The sequence below is a fragment of the Hippocampus zosterae genome, chromosome 16, assembly GCF_025434085.1.
Source record: "Hippocampus zosterae strain Florida chromosome 16, ASM2543408v3, whole genome shotgun sequence".
NCBI lineage: Eukaryota > Metazoa > Chordata > Actinopteri > Syngnathiformes > Syngnathidae > Hippocampus > Hippocampus zosterae.
The window spans coordinates 7,016,673-7,030,073 of NC_067466.1; the positions used below are offsets into that span (position 1 = coordinate 7,016,673).

General features: G+C 41.4%; 1 protein-coding gene and 1 long non-coding RNA gene across 2 annotated transcripts in view; one reads left to right on the forward strand and one right to left on the reverse strand.

The window, feature by feature from the left end:
- Window positions 1-13,401, reverse strand: part of LOC127588960 (uncharacterized) — a 32,289-nt gene that overhangs the window by 17,818 nt on the left and 1,070 nt on the right. The gene's annotated exons all lie outside the window — the stretch shown is intronic.
- Window positions 1,578-13,401, forward strand: part of cxadr (CXADR Ig-like cell adhesion molecule) — a 37,294-nt gene continuing 25,470 nt past the window's right edge. Inside the window, exon 1 of the mRNA XM_052047946.1 lies at window positions 1,578-1,761. Within this exon, the coding sequence (XP_051903906.1) occupies window positions 1,710-1,761 (52 nt within the window). The 5' untranslated portion in view covers window positions 1,578-1,709. The remainder of the gene's footprint in view (window positions 1,762-13,401) is intronic.

A 13,401-nucleotide genomic window follows, 5' to 3' on the forward strand; every position in this document is an offset into this window, starting at 1 on the left:
ATAAAAACATTTAATTTTGAAAGTAATCAATTTATTTAATTACGAATAGACTTTTGACCAACGTCAAAATTAAAATAGAAGTTTTCATGTGAATTTTCTTGTGGGTCCACTCATTATTGAACAGCCCACCGAGATTCATGGTCCAAGGTGAAGTTGGCTTCAGCGGCTGAAATTTCAAAAGAATCTGGGGCTGTGTGCTTTTGTTGCTGTCGGTGCTGTCCCAATTTTCAGGTCACCATTCTGTTGCTGGCTGCCGAGGGCGTATAGAGTAAGTCCAAATTCACGCGCAACACGCTGGCGCCCGGGTGCAAGAAGCTGTGTTACCTGGGTTGTGTTGTCAAAAATAGGGCAAGCTAACTGTTGCAATGTACAGTAGATGTTTGCATTTAAATCTGTCTTTTTGGGGTTTTTAAAATTTTTTGCTCACATCGGCGTCACTAATTGTAGAGTTGCGGTGAATGATGAGACGAAGGGACGAAGGCATGTCATGTCTCTTTTAGAACTCTCCATAGAAACCTGAACTCTTAATATAGAAGCTTTGTGCCCTTCATCGCTTACATCTCTATTATCACTTGGATCTCTATCGTCACTATGAGCCAAGAAGTTTCAAGTTCCCACCACTCCTTAAAGAAAGAGGCCCACATCATTGAAGGGGGGTAAGCATTGCAATATTGTTTCCTGGCTTGGCTTATCGTTTTCTGTTGTGAACTAGTATCTGAAAACAGTGACCAATCAGCACTCAAAAGTTCAATATACATTCCTGCTCTTGTCTACTTCAGCCTGTGATAATATAAATGTATACGAATGCTGCACCCTGCAGTCATATACCGATATATAAAAACTTCCAACTGCATATCCGGTAGAATCATAGATGTGTAAGTTGAGGGGTTCGTTGTTTTTCAGTGGATGGCTCTTTACGAATGGCAGATGGAGAGATGGACTCCTTTAATGCAGTTTATTAAAAGGAGAAAGAAAAAAAACGTCTGCACCTACGAACGGATGAACGAGCACACCACCTGCGTAATTCAAATCACTTTCTGCTTCTCTTCAACAGCCAATCAGAATTTATCAACATAAAAAATGTCTACGCAATTATTAAACAACAGAATATAATTTAGGTATGCTAACATGAAATAATGTGATGCTCAAACATAAAATGATAATATAACATAAGCTTACAAATGTAATAGGAGCACTGTATTATCAAAGCTTCTTGGCTATCATTGCTGGTGAGAGTCTCCTAACGGCCACATACTGTGCCAGCAGGCTAATGTTGCCAGATAGGGTGACAAATATTCCCGGTCTGTGAAACTGTTTTCTGTAAAATCGTGACATTAGCGAGAAAAATGACTGCTCGGGAAACATGCGGTAGCACGGATACTCCTGCGTGAATCTGGAAACTTGGGAAGTGTAAAAAAACGTTTTTACCTCTTAGGGGTTTTAAGTGTTCGGGGACAATTCTTTTCGTTCCAATTGCACAACGCAATAACGCCGTCTACCGCCAGGTGGCGGCACTGTATCAAGTTGAGACTGTCCGTAGGTCACGTGACACCCTGCGGTTCCCTGTGCACCTGCAGAGAGGAGGAGGAGCGGACTGGTCTGGATGCTTGGCGAGAGCTCTGCTACCGCCTTTCCCTCAAACACACCACAAGTTTTCCTGAGCAAAGTTTCGCGGAAAGGACTTCGACTGAAACTAAACTGCAACGGGGATGGATCTACCGAACGCCTGCTTGTGCTGTTTGTTCCTCAGCATTTTGGGGGGTAAGTTTTCCCCCATTAAACGCTACTTTGATTCCGACGATATTTTTTCCGGCAACAAGCGTTTTTCCCCTGCGAGTGGTCAGTCTCGTCGTGTTTTTGGAACGCCTAACCGGTGGCGAGAAACTGGACACTTGCTTTGCTTTGGTGAAATCAATTCAAGTGCTGATAACTTTGTTGTATTCTTACGACCTTCAAAAGTAAGTAAGGCGTACACAGGACTTATTGGATAGATATAAAATAATAATAGTAAAAATATTTTAGAAGAAAAGGGACAACTGGGGCCAATTCTGATCCAAGGTCAGTTTTACAAAGCTAACGTAGCAGAATAAAAGCGTCCAACGACACGTGAGTCGAATTGTCTCAACAACTTTCAATGAATTAGGTATTATACTTAGATCATGAATTTAATATGGCAAAATGTAAACGATCCACTTATGTGTCCTCGGCTGGTTAACAGTGGCTGGAGGGGCGTTTTAATCTTTTGGTTTCAGAACTTCAAAGTACTCGCTCTGGCAAATAGTGGAACAAAACATTGGACGCAGGTGTTATTGGCTACTTGGTATACATTAGAATACTTATTTTTATTTATATAGCTCTTTCACAACGGCTGCAGCTGTAAGCGCTTTACAGAACATCAAACATAAAATAAAAAAGAAATAGAACGGAACAGAACACAACATAAAACATGGAATTTCTCCATTGTCAGACAAAGGTATTCTTATATTTCTTAGCTTACCTTATATGCCTTGATGTTTGAAGCAGTTATAAATGAAAGAGGAGAGACACTGAGCTTTACTCAAGACTGTTGATGAAAGCCAGTAAATCAAAGTCACAGTATTTATTTCGGACAGTTTATTTTTGATAAATGCACGTCTTTTAAGTTTGAATATTTTACTGGTGATTGTTAACTTACATACCCTGTTTGTTTTTGTCTGTCTGTCTATATATTGCTTTAGCACCACATAATGTGTTGCAGATAAGTACATGGGTGTGTTTAATGTCCTGGAATTTACATTGAAACTCACAATACAAACTCCTCCCACCCTAAACAGTAACTGAAGCGGGATTGTGTTTTTGTTTCACTATGTTCTCTTGTGAACATAGAGTATATTGAAATTATTAGGGTTAGAGCCATCATGGATTTTGGGGCATGGAGTGTAAAACAATGAATGTTTATTTATTTTTTTACACTTCTATTGTCTGATGGCTCACATTGTATGTGTGCGTGCTAGTTTGGGCTCATTATCACCCTAATGGCGGCGTGGCCTCATCATTTGGGCAACGTTCCACTTCAGCAGTCAAGAACAGTATCTGTCGGACTGGTAGCATTCTTTTGACAGTTTTGTCTTTAGGAGTAAATCATATCTGTGAACTGCTCTTTAATGATGAAATAACAAGGAAGTGCATTTCTGCTCTATTTTCTTCACTTTCATGGATGCATTGCACAGGACTAGAAAAAGAAACAATCCTCCTCCCCCCCATTAAAGTTGCAGAAATATCATGGCTATTAGGGATGGACTTTTCACGAAATTTTCTTCATCAGCTTTAGGCCTTGCCGTGTGGACTTCGTGTATTTGTGTCTCTTTTTATGTGTAGATTTTCTTCAGTTGGACCTGCTGCCTTCCAAAAATGTTTACAAACACTTGCACATTAGATTGACAGATGATTGAATCCTCCACATTGTCCATAGCTGCGATTGTGTGTGTGAAAGATTAATACTGGTCTAATTTTATCCTTAATGTGCCCAGTGATCTGCTAACCAGTCGAGCATGTATACTGCTTTTAGCTAGCACGTATACTGCTTTTAGCTTGCATGTATAACGCTTTTAGCAAAAACAACAAAAAGAAAAACTCAGCTCACTTGTGACCTAAATGAGGCCAAGTGTTCTAAAATAAGAATGTATTGTAAAGCTATCCGCTGTAGTAACCGCTGTCCCTGAAATGGTTAATTGGTGTTTTTTGTATTTTTGTCTTTTGCCGGTGTAACCTCGCCCAGAATCTACTGTGCTATCAGTAGCAGTGCCTACGCTTAATGCAAAGAGACATTTCTTCCCACCGTTTTGAAACACACCTGGCCTTCATTTCCCCTATGACAGTATTTGCTGTCCCCACCATGTTGACCACTAGCTCTTTAGGTCAATACTAGAACAATGTCACTGACATTGGGGGGAAACAGAAACCTGAGGAAACGAAGCTAGCGTGGAGAGTGCAGTTACCTGATAAGAGTGTAACAGAAGGTTGTGGCCAAGAGCCGGTTGCTTAGTTACCTTTTGAAAACACGCACACACACACACACACACACACACGGGCGCGCATCAATTCTGTGAATGCACTTTGTGTATGCGCATACATGTTGTTTGTCACAAAGTCACTCTCCTTGACATACACATTTCTGTTTAACTAGAAATAAACAACCCTGTTATTTTGAAACGCTGAACGATGTGGATTCTACAAATAGCTTAACGTAGCAATGCGTGTGATCAGGATTTATTTTAGAAGCAGAATAACTGGCCATTTTTTTTTTCAAATGACAGGGTGAATTTGTAATGTAATAGAGCCTATCGAGGTTCATTGGTGGGACAAGAAAGATTGGTCGAAGCCTGAAGATGACAGCCTTCGTCATTGTCATTGGCCCCGCGACAGCTCGTAATGACTTCAGGTCACATTCAGCGGTCGCGACCCAGCCGTCCACAGCTATTACTTCCCTCCTGAAACCGGTTGCACAGAAGCAGCTGCTCGCTCTCACCCTGTCCTTGAGAATGAAGCAGGAACATGTGGAATTAGATTACACTCGGGAGCACTGGCCTCCACAATCTGAGGATGGGGGCGATCCCGCATGAATATTCACTGTCCCTGGCCCTTAATATTTTAGCGTGCTTGTGCCTTATGAGCCCAGTGCCAACTCCTGTTAAACGATATGGGAATGTGGAATCCTGCTGTTCATGCCCCCACACTACCTTTTCACTTTCTCTCTTTCCCCTCCATTTCATTTCAGTTTTATTCAGTGAGCAAAATTGCTTCCTACTACAAAATTAATTGAATTGATTAATAGTAGTACTTGTTTCCTGGTTCAGTTAATGGCTGAGCAGCCATTCTGTATTCATAGCCCATTCCGTTCTGACAGTTTGGGAGTAAAACCTCCTTCTGGGATGCTGCCAAAGCATTCTTGTGGGAAGATATTGGAAAGATTTGCCTTTAATTCCTTGTTCGCTGTCAGTGTGACATTGACAGATACAACGCACATCCAAGTCCTGTGTTTTCTGCCATCTAGGCTATAGCACCCTGCCGGAAATATTGTTTATCCATGTAGTGTTATAATTTTTTTAAAATCTGGTAATTAGTTTTGTGGTCATGTGATCTTCATGGCACACATTAGTTGATGCTCAAAAAACAAATGCGCCGTATGTAGTAGCGGTGAGTATTTGACAAAATATTTTACATCACACGTCTCAGTCCTCTAATATTTGGACAACTGGGTCAAAATGGATGACTTTTCCTTCTCCCTTATCCTTGTAACATATCCGTTTACACAAGGTCATTGCATTGCTGAATGTGCCAGCCCACCCCCTCCCTTCATCCCACCCCTGAGTCCATCGGTTATCTTGCCACGCTTCTCCAAGGGTGATGTATACCCGCATCGCACATTCATCACTTAGCCACTTGATGGTCAGCATCTCCAACCCCCACAGATAGCGCTTTCTGGACTCTTCTAAATTTTGTATTTTACGAATATGCCAGTTAAATTCATAGTGAAAAACAACCCATTGAAATCTTGCTTTAGCTGATCGGCATCCCTAATTTCTACCTTGACTGCAACTTCTCACGATGCACTACGCGTGAAGCGGGTTTCTGTTAAACTGCGATAAAATGGTTAGCACGTGTCATTGTTTTTCGGCGCCTCCCTCTGAGTGCACGCTGCAACAAAAAGCAAACAGAGAAGACGCAAACCACTGAAGAAGAGGCTGCAAGAAAAAGAAAGAGATGAGGTACACAATGTCAGCCATATTCCGTACATTATCTTACAATGCTACAAAACATGGCGGACAGCAGCCAAGTTAACAGCAAAAAAGAAAAAAAAAAGTGTATTATACATATACTAGCTGGTTCGCCGCCCTCCGGGCGGCTCATCAGCTAGTTCCTGCGGAAGGCTGGAAGGTGGTGGTTCGCCGCCCTCCGGGCGGCTCATCAACTAGTTCCTGCGGAAAGCTGGTAAGGTGGGCCTTCGGCCCACAAAAGTGTTGTTGCTTGGTTCAACTTTTTGTTCATCTTCATTGCTTATCGCGAAAATAAAGAGATGTTTAGCTCTACTAAATAACTAACAATTTCATTGCAATGCTTGTGGGTAGACAACATTTTTTCGCTAAGATGCCCGCGTGATCGTAGTGAGCCACTGCCTGAGCGGCGCATTGGTGGCGCGCAGCGGCGCGGTGAAGTAGGTATGTTTTGAAAAGGGACAGACGGAAGGACAGACCTCGTGCGGGACGACGCGCAATATATATATATAGAAGATATTTACAGCCAGGAAGCGCAGAAAGACCTTTAGGTATGTTTTTTTTTGGTGTTTTTTTTAAGATGGAAATTTAATCCCATATAATTACATGCTGCAATACAACAAAATTCTATTTTATTCTAAAAAAAAACCACACAAATGTATGTTGCCCCTCCCGCTAGCTCAGTCCCTTCTCCATGAAATATTTTATTTTATTGTTCTTAAAAACTACAAATACACGGTTGTTTGATATTACTTGATAAATAAAACCAAACGTGAGCTGTGTGTACGAACTCTCATTTTTACAGTAATTACTGTCCATTAGCAGAGTGGCGGTGTGTCCAGAATTTATGGTTCGGAATTGTAATTTCACAGATCTCACTGATTGTTGAGATTCTCATTATAGTTTATAACACACTCGGTTGATTGTGTTGAATGGCAATTTTTTTGTGATGTGGTCTTGCGATTTCATGGCGCTAAGTGTTTTAACTCTTATAAGGTGAATCTGAACCTATGAGGGACGTGTTGGCACAGTTATGTACAATCTCAAAGTCAAACCTGTCTGTCAGTTTAGCTGTCATGCTCGCGTTTAAAAAGTGGGGCTAGGCTTTAGAGAGAGAGAGAGAAAACATCATATGCTACAGACTTGACAATGTGTTCTGACAGCCTATCTATCTATTGCTGCGAGTTCCAACTCTCTTTGTACAAATTATTTTGCGGACAAGCCTCACGTGTTGTCGTTCATGTCACATTATTGGTGAATGTCCAGGCAGAACCTTCTCAGAATGGAGTTGCGGCAAGATAATTGCATCGTCTCCGCCAGCAATAAACCTAAGCTCTCCTTTCTAAGAACATGAGAGTTAAATTATTTGTCTAATCTTGAAAAATATTGTGCCTCTGAGTGGGTGGCTAGAACAAGGTCAGGGTGGGGTGGGGCGTTTGAGAGGAGGAGGAGTGGAGGAGCGGGTAAAGCAGCTGTTGAGGGAGACGTTTTTAGCGCACCTAGCTCATTAAAAAGCATGACACATTGTTCACTGTGAACGCGGAGAAAGGCAAATAATGTCTGTTGAGTCTCCCTTAATTTGTCTTGGTGGGATTTTGTTTTAATCACATAGTCACATGACAAGCACCGTGGACAAAAGTGTTGAGACACACAAGATCTGGATGCGTCGGCTTTCCTTTTCGTTTGTTTGACCGTCAGTTGGTTTGTTTGTGTTCATTATCCTTCCGACGGATATCTCTGTGACCCCTTTTGCCGACTATCTGTCTGAAATCTCTTTTCGTTAAAAACAAAAACAAATGTTCATCTCAGCGACTCCTGACGCTGTGTCCGTTTTCTTTTCAGATGCTCGGCTGTAATTGTACATTATTCAACACAATAGACGATTTAAAAAACGGCCCGGGCGCAATCGCAGTTATTGACCCTTTTAGCAAACTAACACTTATTTGGTCTGCGCATGTGTCAGCTTTTCAGCATCGAGGTGTGCAGGCCTGAATTCTGCGACCCCATTGGCCACGTTAAAAATGCCAGTTCATGTTTGGCAGCCGCGGGAGGGATCAATCACGAGAAGCTGTTCCAAATCAAAAAAAGAAAGTCTTTAAAAAGGCTGGCCATCCTTTTTCCCTGCCGCATGCCTTTTATAATATATGCAGTATTGGGGTCAGTAATTAGGTGACTCAGCAGCCTCTTTCCCATCGTTAACCCAAGTGTGATACAGATTCTACCCTGTTAAAAACGCGCAGGAGTCTCGGCGCCCCCCCACCCCCCAACATTAGCAAGGTAGACTGTTTTGATAGTCAGTCAGAAAATCCCGTATGTATTAAAAATAAATAAATAAACCTTATGCAATTTTTGCACTTAATTAATCGTAAGTAGTACCAAGACAAAACATTTTTCGTGCATGGCAGCGCTGCACAGTTTTATTTATTAATTATTAAAACAACAGCGATTTTGCATGTATGGCTACGGAAGAGGATTAGGGCCAATGAAGAAAGAAAAAATAAGGTTGGCAAGATTCTGACTTTATTCTCAGAATTCTGACTTTAAAGTCACTTTATTTTTTCATGCTATAAAGTCATGCTATTTTTTCTTTCTTCATTGGCCCTAATCCTCTTCCGTATATGGCAATCATTTTGTAACGGCATAAATAAATAAATACCAGCCAACGTATGCCCAAGTCCAAATTGTGGGTGAGAAAAAATATTGCTGTCACCTCGACTGCCTTATCCTACATTTCATAGTATCGTAACATATGTGCGATTGGCATATACTTTTTTTTTTTGGTCCGCTTCTCCGTCACATCCTGTTCTTCGTCTTCTTCCACAGTTTGCAACTTCTTCTTTCTCCCTTTGTTTGCTGCCAATTCAGAGATGACTTAACAGTAGTAACAATAGAAGTAGAAGTAACCGTAATTAAAATAGGGGAAGACTCATGCCTGCTGCCTGGAATGGTTTCATGTTTAACAGTAGAACATAAACGGCTTCTGCCCTTCAGAAATAGTGAAATAAAAATGTATTGAGATTCTCCGTCATGTGTTAGTGCGTTAGTTTTTTTTGGGCTTTTTTTGCCCATTTGGAGCCACTCCAGATTTGAAAGCCAAGCTGTTGTCTGACTTAAATTTGCAGGGATTATTTTGCAACCAGGTCTCCACAGCATATTTAGCGGCGTTCCTCTTCCTCTATCATCATTAACATGCATTAATATGTTCCCTTGCACTTGTGCCAGTGAAGCTGTAGATTTGAAGCCTGAGATGGGAATTGCAATGAAACTGTGTGCAAACCACAGCAATTTAAATGCACACTTCATCTTGTGTGCATTGGTGAAATTGGCATAATGTTGAGAGAATCACTTTTTTTAAAACCAGGAAACATTTTTATGATATTCTTGTTTTGGATACTGTCACATTGCACAATATCGAAAAAGTGCTGCTGTTCTAATGAGAGGGCACAATGTTTGCAATTCTGCTGCAGTGGTTCTTGAGGCACCAGCAGTTGTGAAGAAGTCGCTATCTGACAACAACGCCTAAGGATGCCACTTTGTTAGTTCACACCTATTGTTCATTCTCTGGTCCAAGTCATTTGATAGATAGATCAACAAGGAAGGACCACCGCCAACCTTTTTGAAATGGACAGCTTCTTCTGGTGTCCATTTTCATGCACACTTCTTAACATCTGAAGCACATTGAGGTGCCTTGCATATGAAATGTGCTGCATAAATAAAGTTGCCGTGCCTTCTGAAATAACACATTTGCTCAAGTTGCCCTTAATTGCAAATGATTGTTGATCATAAATGATGATGTCATTACTCACAATAACTATCAACCACACTGGCCTTTCGAAGCAGCGGCATTTTCCACCAGCAAGGGTTGACCCAGAAACATCGTCACCACTGACGCAACTCATGCGCTTTGCTGTGCAGTCAGATTTTCACCTACCGGTTGATGCTTAGCTGTTCGTGTTTGCCATACAGTATTTCTCAAGGAACATCAATGTTACTTTAGAAATGTCCTGTCTTCTCCACCGCCTCAAAAAAAAAACGTTTGAAATGCTTATTCTGATGTGCAGAAATTCCGCTATTGGCCATCGGACTCGGTCCGTCTTCCCAACGTTCAGTGTGCAACAGGACACACGAAAGTGAATTCATGTTTGATAATTGAGAGGCTAAATGGAAAACAATGATGTTTCTTATTGCCGTTAAGAAGAACAAATGGATAATAATTGGAAGTCGTTTAGACTTTCTGCATGCTTCGGATTCAGAAAAGCCTTTCAGCAGCCTCAGGCTACGCTACTCCAGAACAGTTGCAACATTCTAGATGTCATTATCAATGACTCTCCACCGAAATGGAAGTGTGTATTTATGTTTTAAATTTATATTTTGTGATCGTGGTTGTTTGCTGTAATGCTGCAGTGCCTCATGCTATCGTGAACAAATTCCTTGTGTGTGTGTGGGGTGGGGGTGGGGGGGGGGGGTACATACTTGGCCAGTAAAAACTGATTTTGATTCTGGTTAGTCACCTGGAAAGAAACTTGTGTGGCAGGTAGTAATCAAGTATCAAGTACAACTTTATTGTCAAATGTGCTGGATCTGTAAATTTCTACAGATAACAGTGCAGATGAAATTTCCTCCCTCTTAAACAGACAACAAGAGGAGCTGATGCGGGTGCCCGCGCCGCCATCAAAATAAAACTTAATATAAAATGATGACAAAATAATACAACACATAAAACAGACAGTCGTAATGTTGGCATTACCGTTGTTTATCTGTCAGACATTGAAAATGAAGGATTGCCCTCCATGATCTCCATCTCTTCATCTGTTTTGTTCCGCTTATCTGGTGGGGTCAGGTTACGAGACAGCAGCCTACGCTAGGGAAGCCAAGAGTTCCCTTTCCCCAGCCACTTCATCCATTCAGAATATAAATAAAAGTTTGAATTGGGTGGAATCTCTGATTTACTGTTGATGAGCAATATTCTGAATTTCTATATTTAGAAAAAGTCTGCTCTCGGGTAGTTTGTTGTGAAGCTAAAATGACAGACTTCGAGGATCAGGGTTCTCCATCAAAATGGGCTTACTTAGTGCTTTTATCTCCATTTTCCAGACTCTTCCTCATCCTTATTTCTCTGAAACAAATCACCTTGTGCGCATCTGAGAAGTGCATAGAATACATGTTATCCTTGTGTGCCATGGTTTACTGGATTGCCACTTTGTTTGGGGATATCTTAAGTAGTTCAGCAGGGTTATTTTTAACGTTCCCAATTGCATCTTGTCACTTAACGTTGTATGTGGCGTTCTCGTTTTGCACCTCCTTCTTGTGTCTGCGCCGAGTGTGCGAGCTGGAGGCATGAATAAAACCCGGGGGGGCCCTCAGTTAAGCTGTAACAACAACTGACAGTCTTCGCCTGTGGCGTCCTACAGGGTTCATTACCCAGGTGTGTTTACTACTTTCGCCTTCAAGAACCTCTGAATGAAGCAAACTCCAGTTCTGGAAGATCTGGTTTGGCTGTCCGTCTGGGCCAAGATAAAATGTCAAGAAGACAAAAAGGGATTATCCATCTTATCTGTCAGCGGCATTCTTATCTTGATGTCCTGCTTGAGTGTCTCCCTCTTCACACAGAGGACAGGAAGAGACAGACGGTATCGAAACATTCTCAGCATCTCTTCATTCTGGCTTGTGGGAATGCTTTTGGCAGAATTAGAGCGTTTTAAAAAGAAGGGATACCACAAACATGTTTGAAAAGGAATGGACGCTTTAGCCGATATTACAAAGTACTCACTGTCTCTGCCCATATTTTCCGGGGGCTTTCAGCAGTAAACAGATTGTTTCATTGATACCATGTGAATGTTTTCCTGCCTCTGAATGAAGAATGATTTGGCCATAAAATGCACGAAGCAAAACAAACATTGACACTTCCCGCTTTTTTGGGTTGGGATTTGTGAGGCAACGAAATTTCTGGCGCATCATCTTGAGGATGTGTAAGTGGAACACACAAAAGTAGTCGATGTGGAGCAATATAATGAAATATAATGTAAAGTCTATACATGATATTGAGTGTATTTTGCAGATGCCATATTCAACACCCAGAAAGTCAAATTCCAACTCACACTTGGGAGTTGATTGCCTGAGACGGAAAGTGCTCTCAGCATGTGGACCGACTTAAAGAGCCATGATTGGTAGGCACGCTACGCTTGGGTCAATGCTCCACTTAATTCCCAAGAAGTACATTTAAAACAGTTGCTGGCAATCAAACTAATTGAGACCCCCCAAAAATGCATTTCATGCATTGAAAATTTGTCATTTGAAGGAATATCACTCCTGAAACTCAATTTCTATTAGCCTGTCAATAGATGTTACGTTGACTACTAGCATTAGCACTGGCAATGTTTTGAAAATGAAGTATCTCTTCTGTTTAAATATACAATGTAATTCTTTTTATTTTCTGTACAAGAGATTTCATTGATGAAATGGCCAATAATTGAATCAATTACTTTTTATCAAGCTGAATTTTATCATGCCCCCCAAAAAACCCACAACATGGAAGGAAGCATTGAAGTCATTGAGGCCATTTTGTTAATACAGGTATCACACTTAACTTCAAGTGTCTGCTATGTGGCATTTTACTTCGATCAGTTTAGTCGTACGTCATTAGTCTGCCACTTTCTTCCAGTGGGTTTCAAGTTTACGTTGTATGACTAAATAGACTTTCTCAAACACCTTTTTTAAAGTTCAACGAGAGAGTCGCTGGCTCTCGCAATGAACCTGGCACTGCTGTTAAATGTTGGCAATTCGTTTTGGACGGTATGAGTGAGGTATGAGGAAGTTTCTGACTTCACAGGACGGGAGTTCGCAGAGTCATATGTGACTAAACTCTCCCTGTGCACGCTCGCGGATCTTATTTTTTGACATAGGTGCATCAAGAGTGCTTGGATCTGGAATTTTCAGTCTTTAGTCTCCATTTTGAATGGAATTTTGACTCGCCAAAGCAATTTGGTTTTAGTCTATCATCAGTCTGGATGAAGTCGATTTTGCTGTACTGCATTTAAGTCCGAGTGTTTGATCAGTGTCACTGCATCCTGATCACGCTTGGCAGTGTGTTCTGGGGGCACTGACAAAAGATAGTGTTGGGGCACCAGTAGGGGCCCGCTCTTTATCAGGCCCACTGTATTTGTTTTGGGGGATGGGAGTATTTTAGAGGCAGCAGCATAGTACCCCCCCCCCCTCCCCATCCCCCCTTGATGTAGAGAAAAACCCCTGTGTCAGGAGAGATGAGGATACACCCCCATGACTGCATCCCAATTGAGCTTTGTGGCTTTCATGTTTTCTCTTTTCATAGCTTTACATGCAAGTTGGTAAGTTTTAGGCTGGAATTTCACTGCGGTTCTGATTGCTTAGCACTGGACTATTTCAAGGTCCGGCTCAAATTATCAGATTGATCGGATCTATTTACACTGGAGTGGCATCAAATCATATCCTATTCATATTGGATTTTTTCTTAATCGTCTTGTGAAAGAGGGCATCTGATGTCATGTTTTTTTTCCTCATGTGACACATATCCAGATTGGACACTTGAGTATAATTATGTCACTTGAATCACGTTGTGTAAATGCAGACACAGTTGATAGTGTTTTTTGCCCTTTTACCACCGACTTAATGC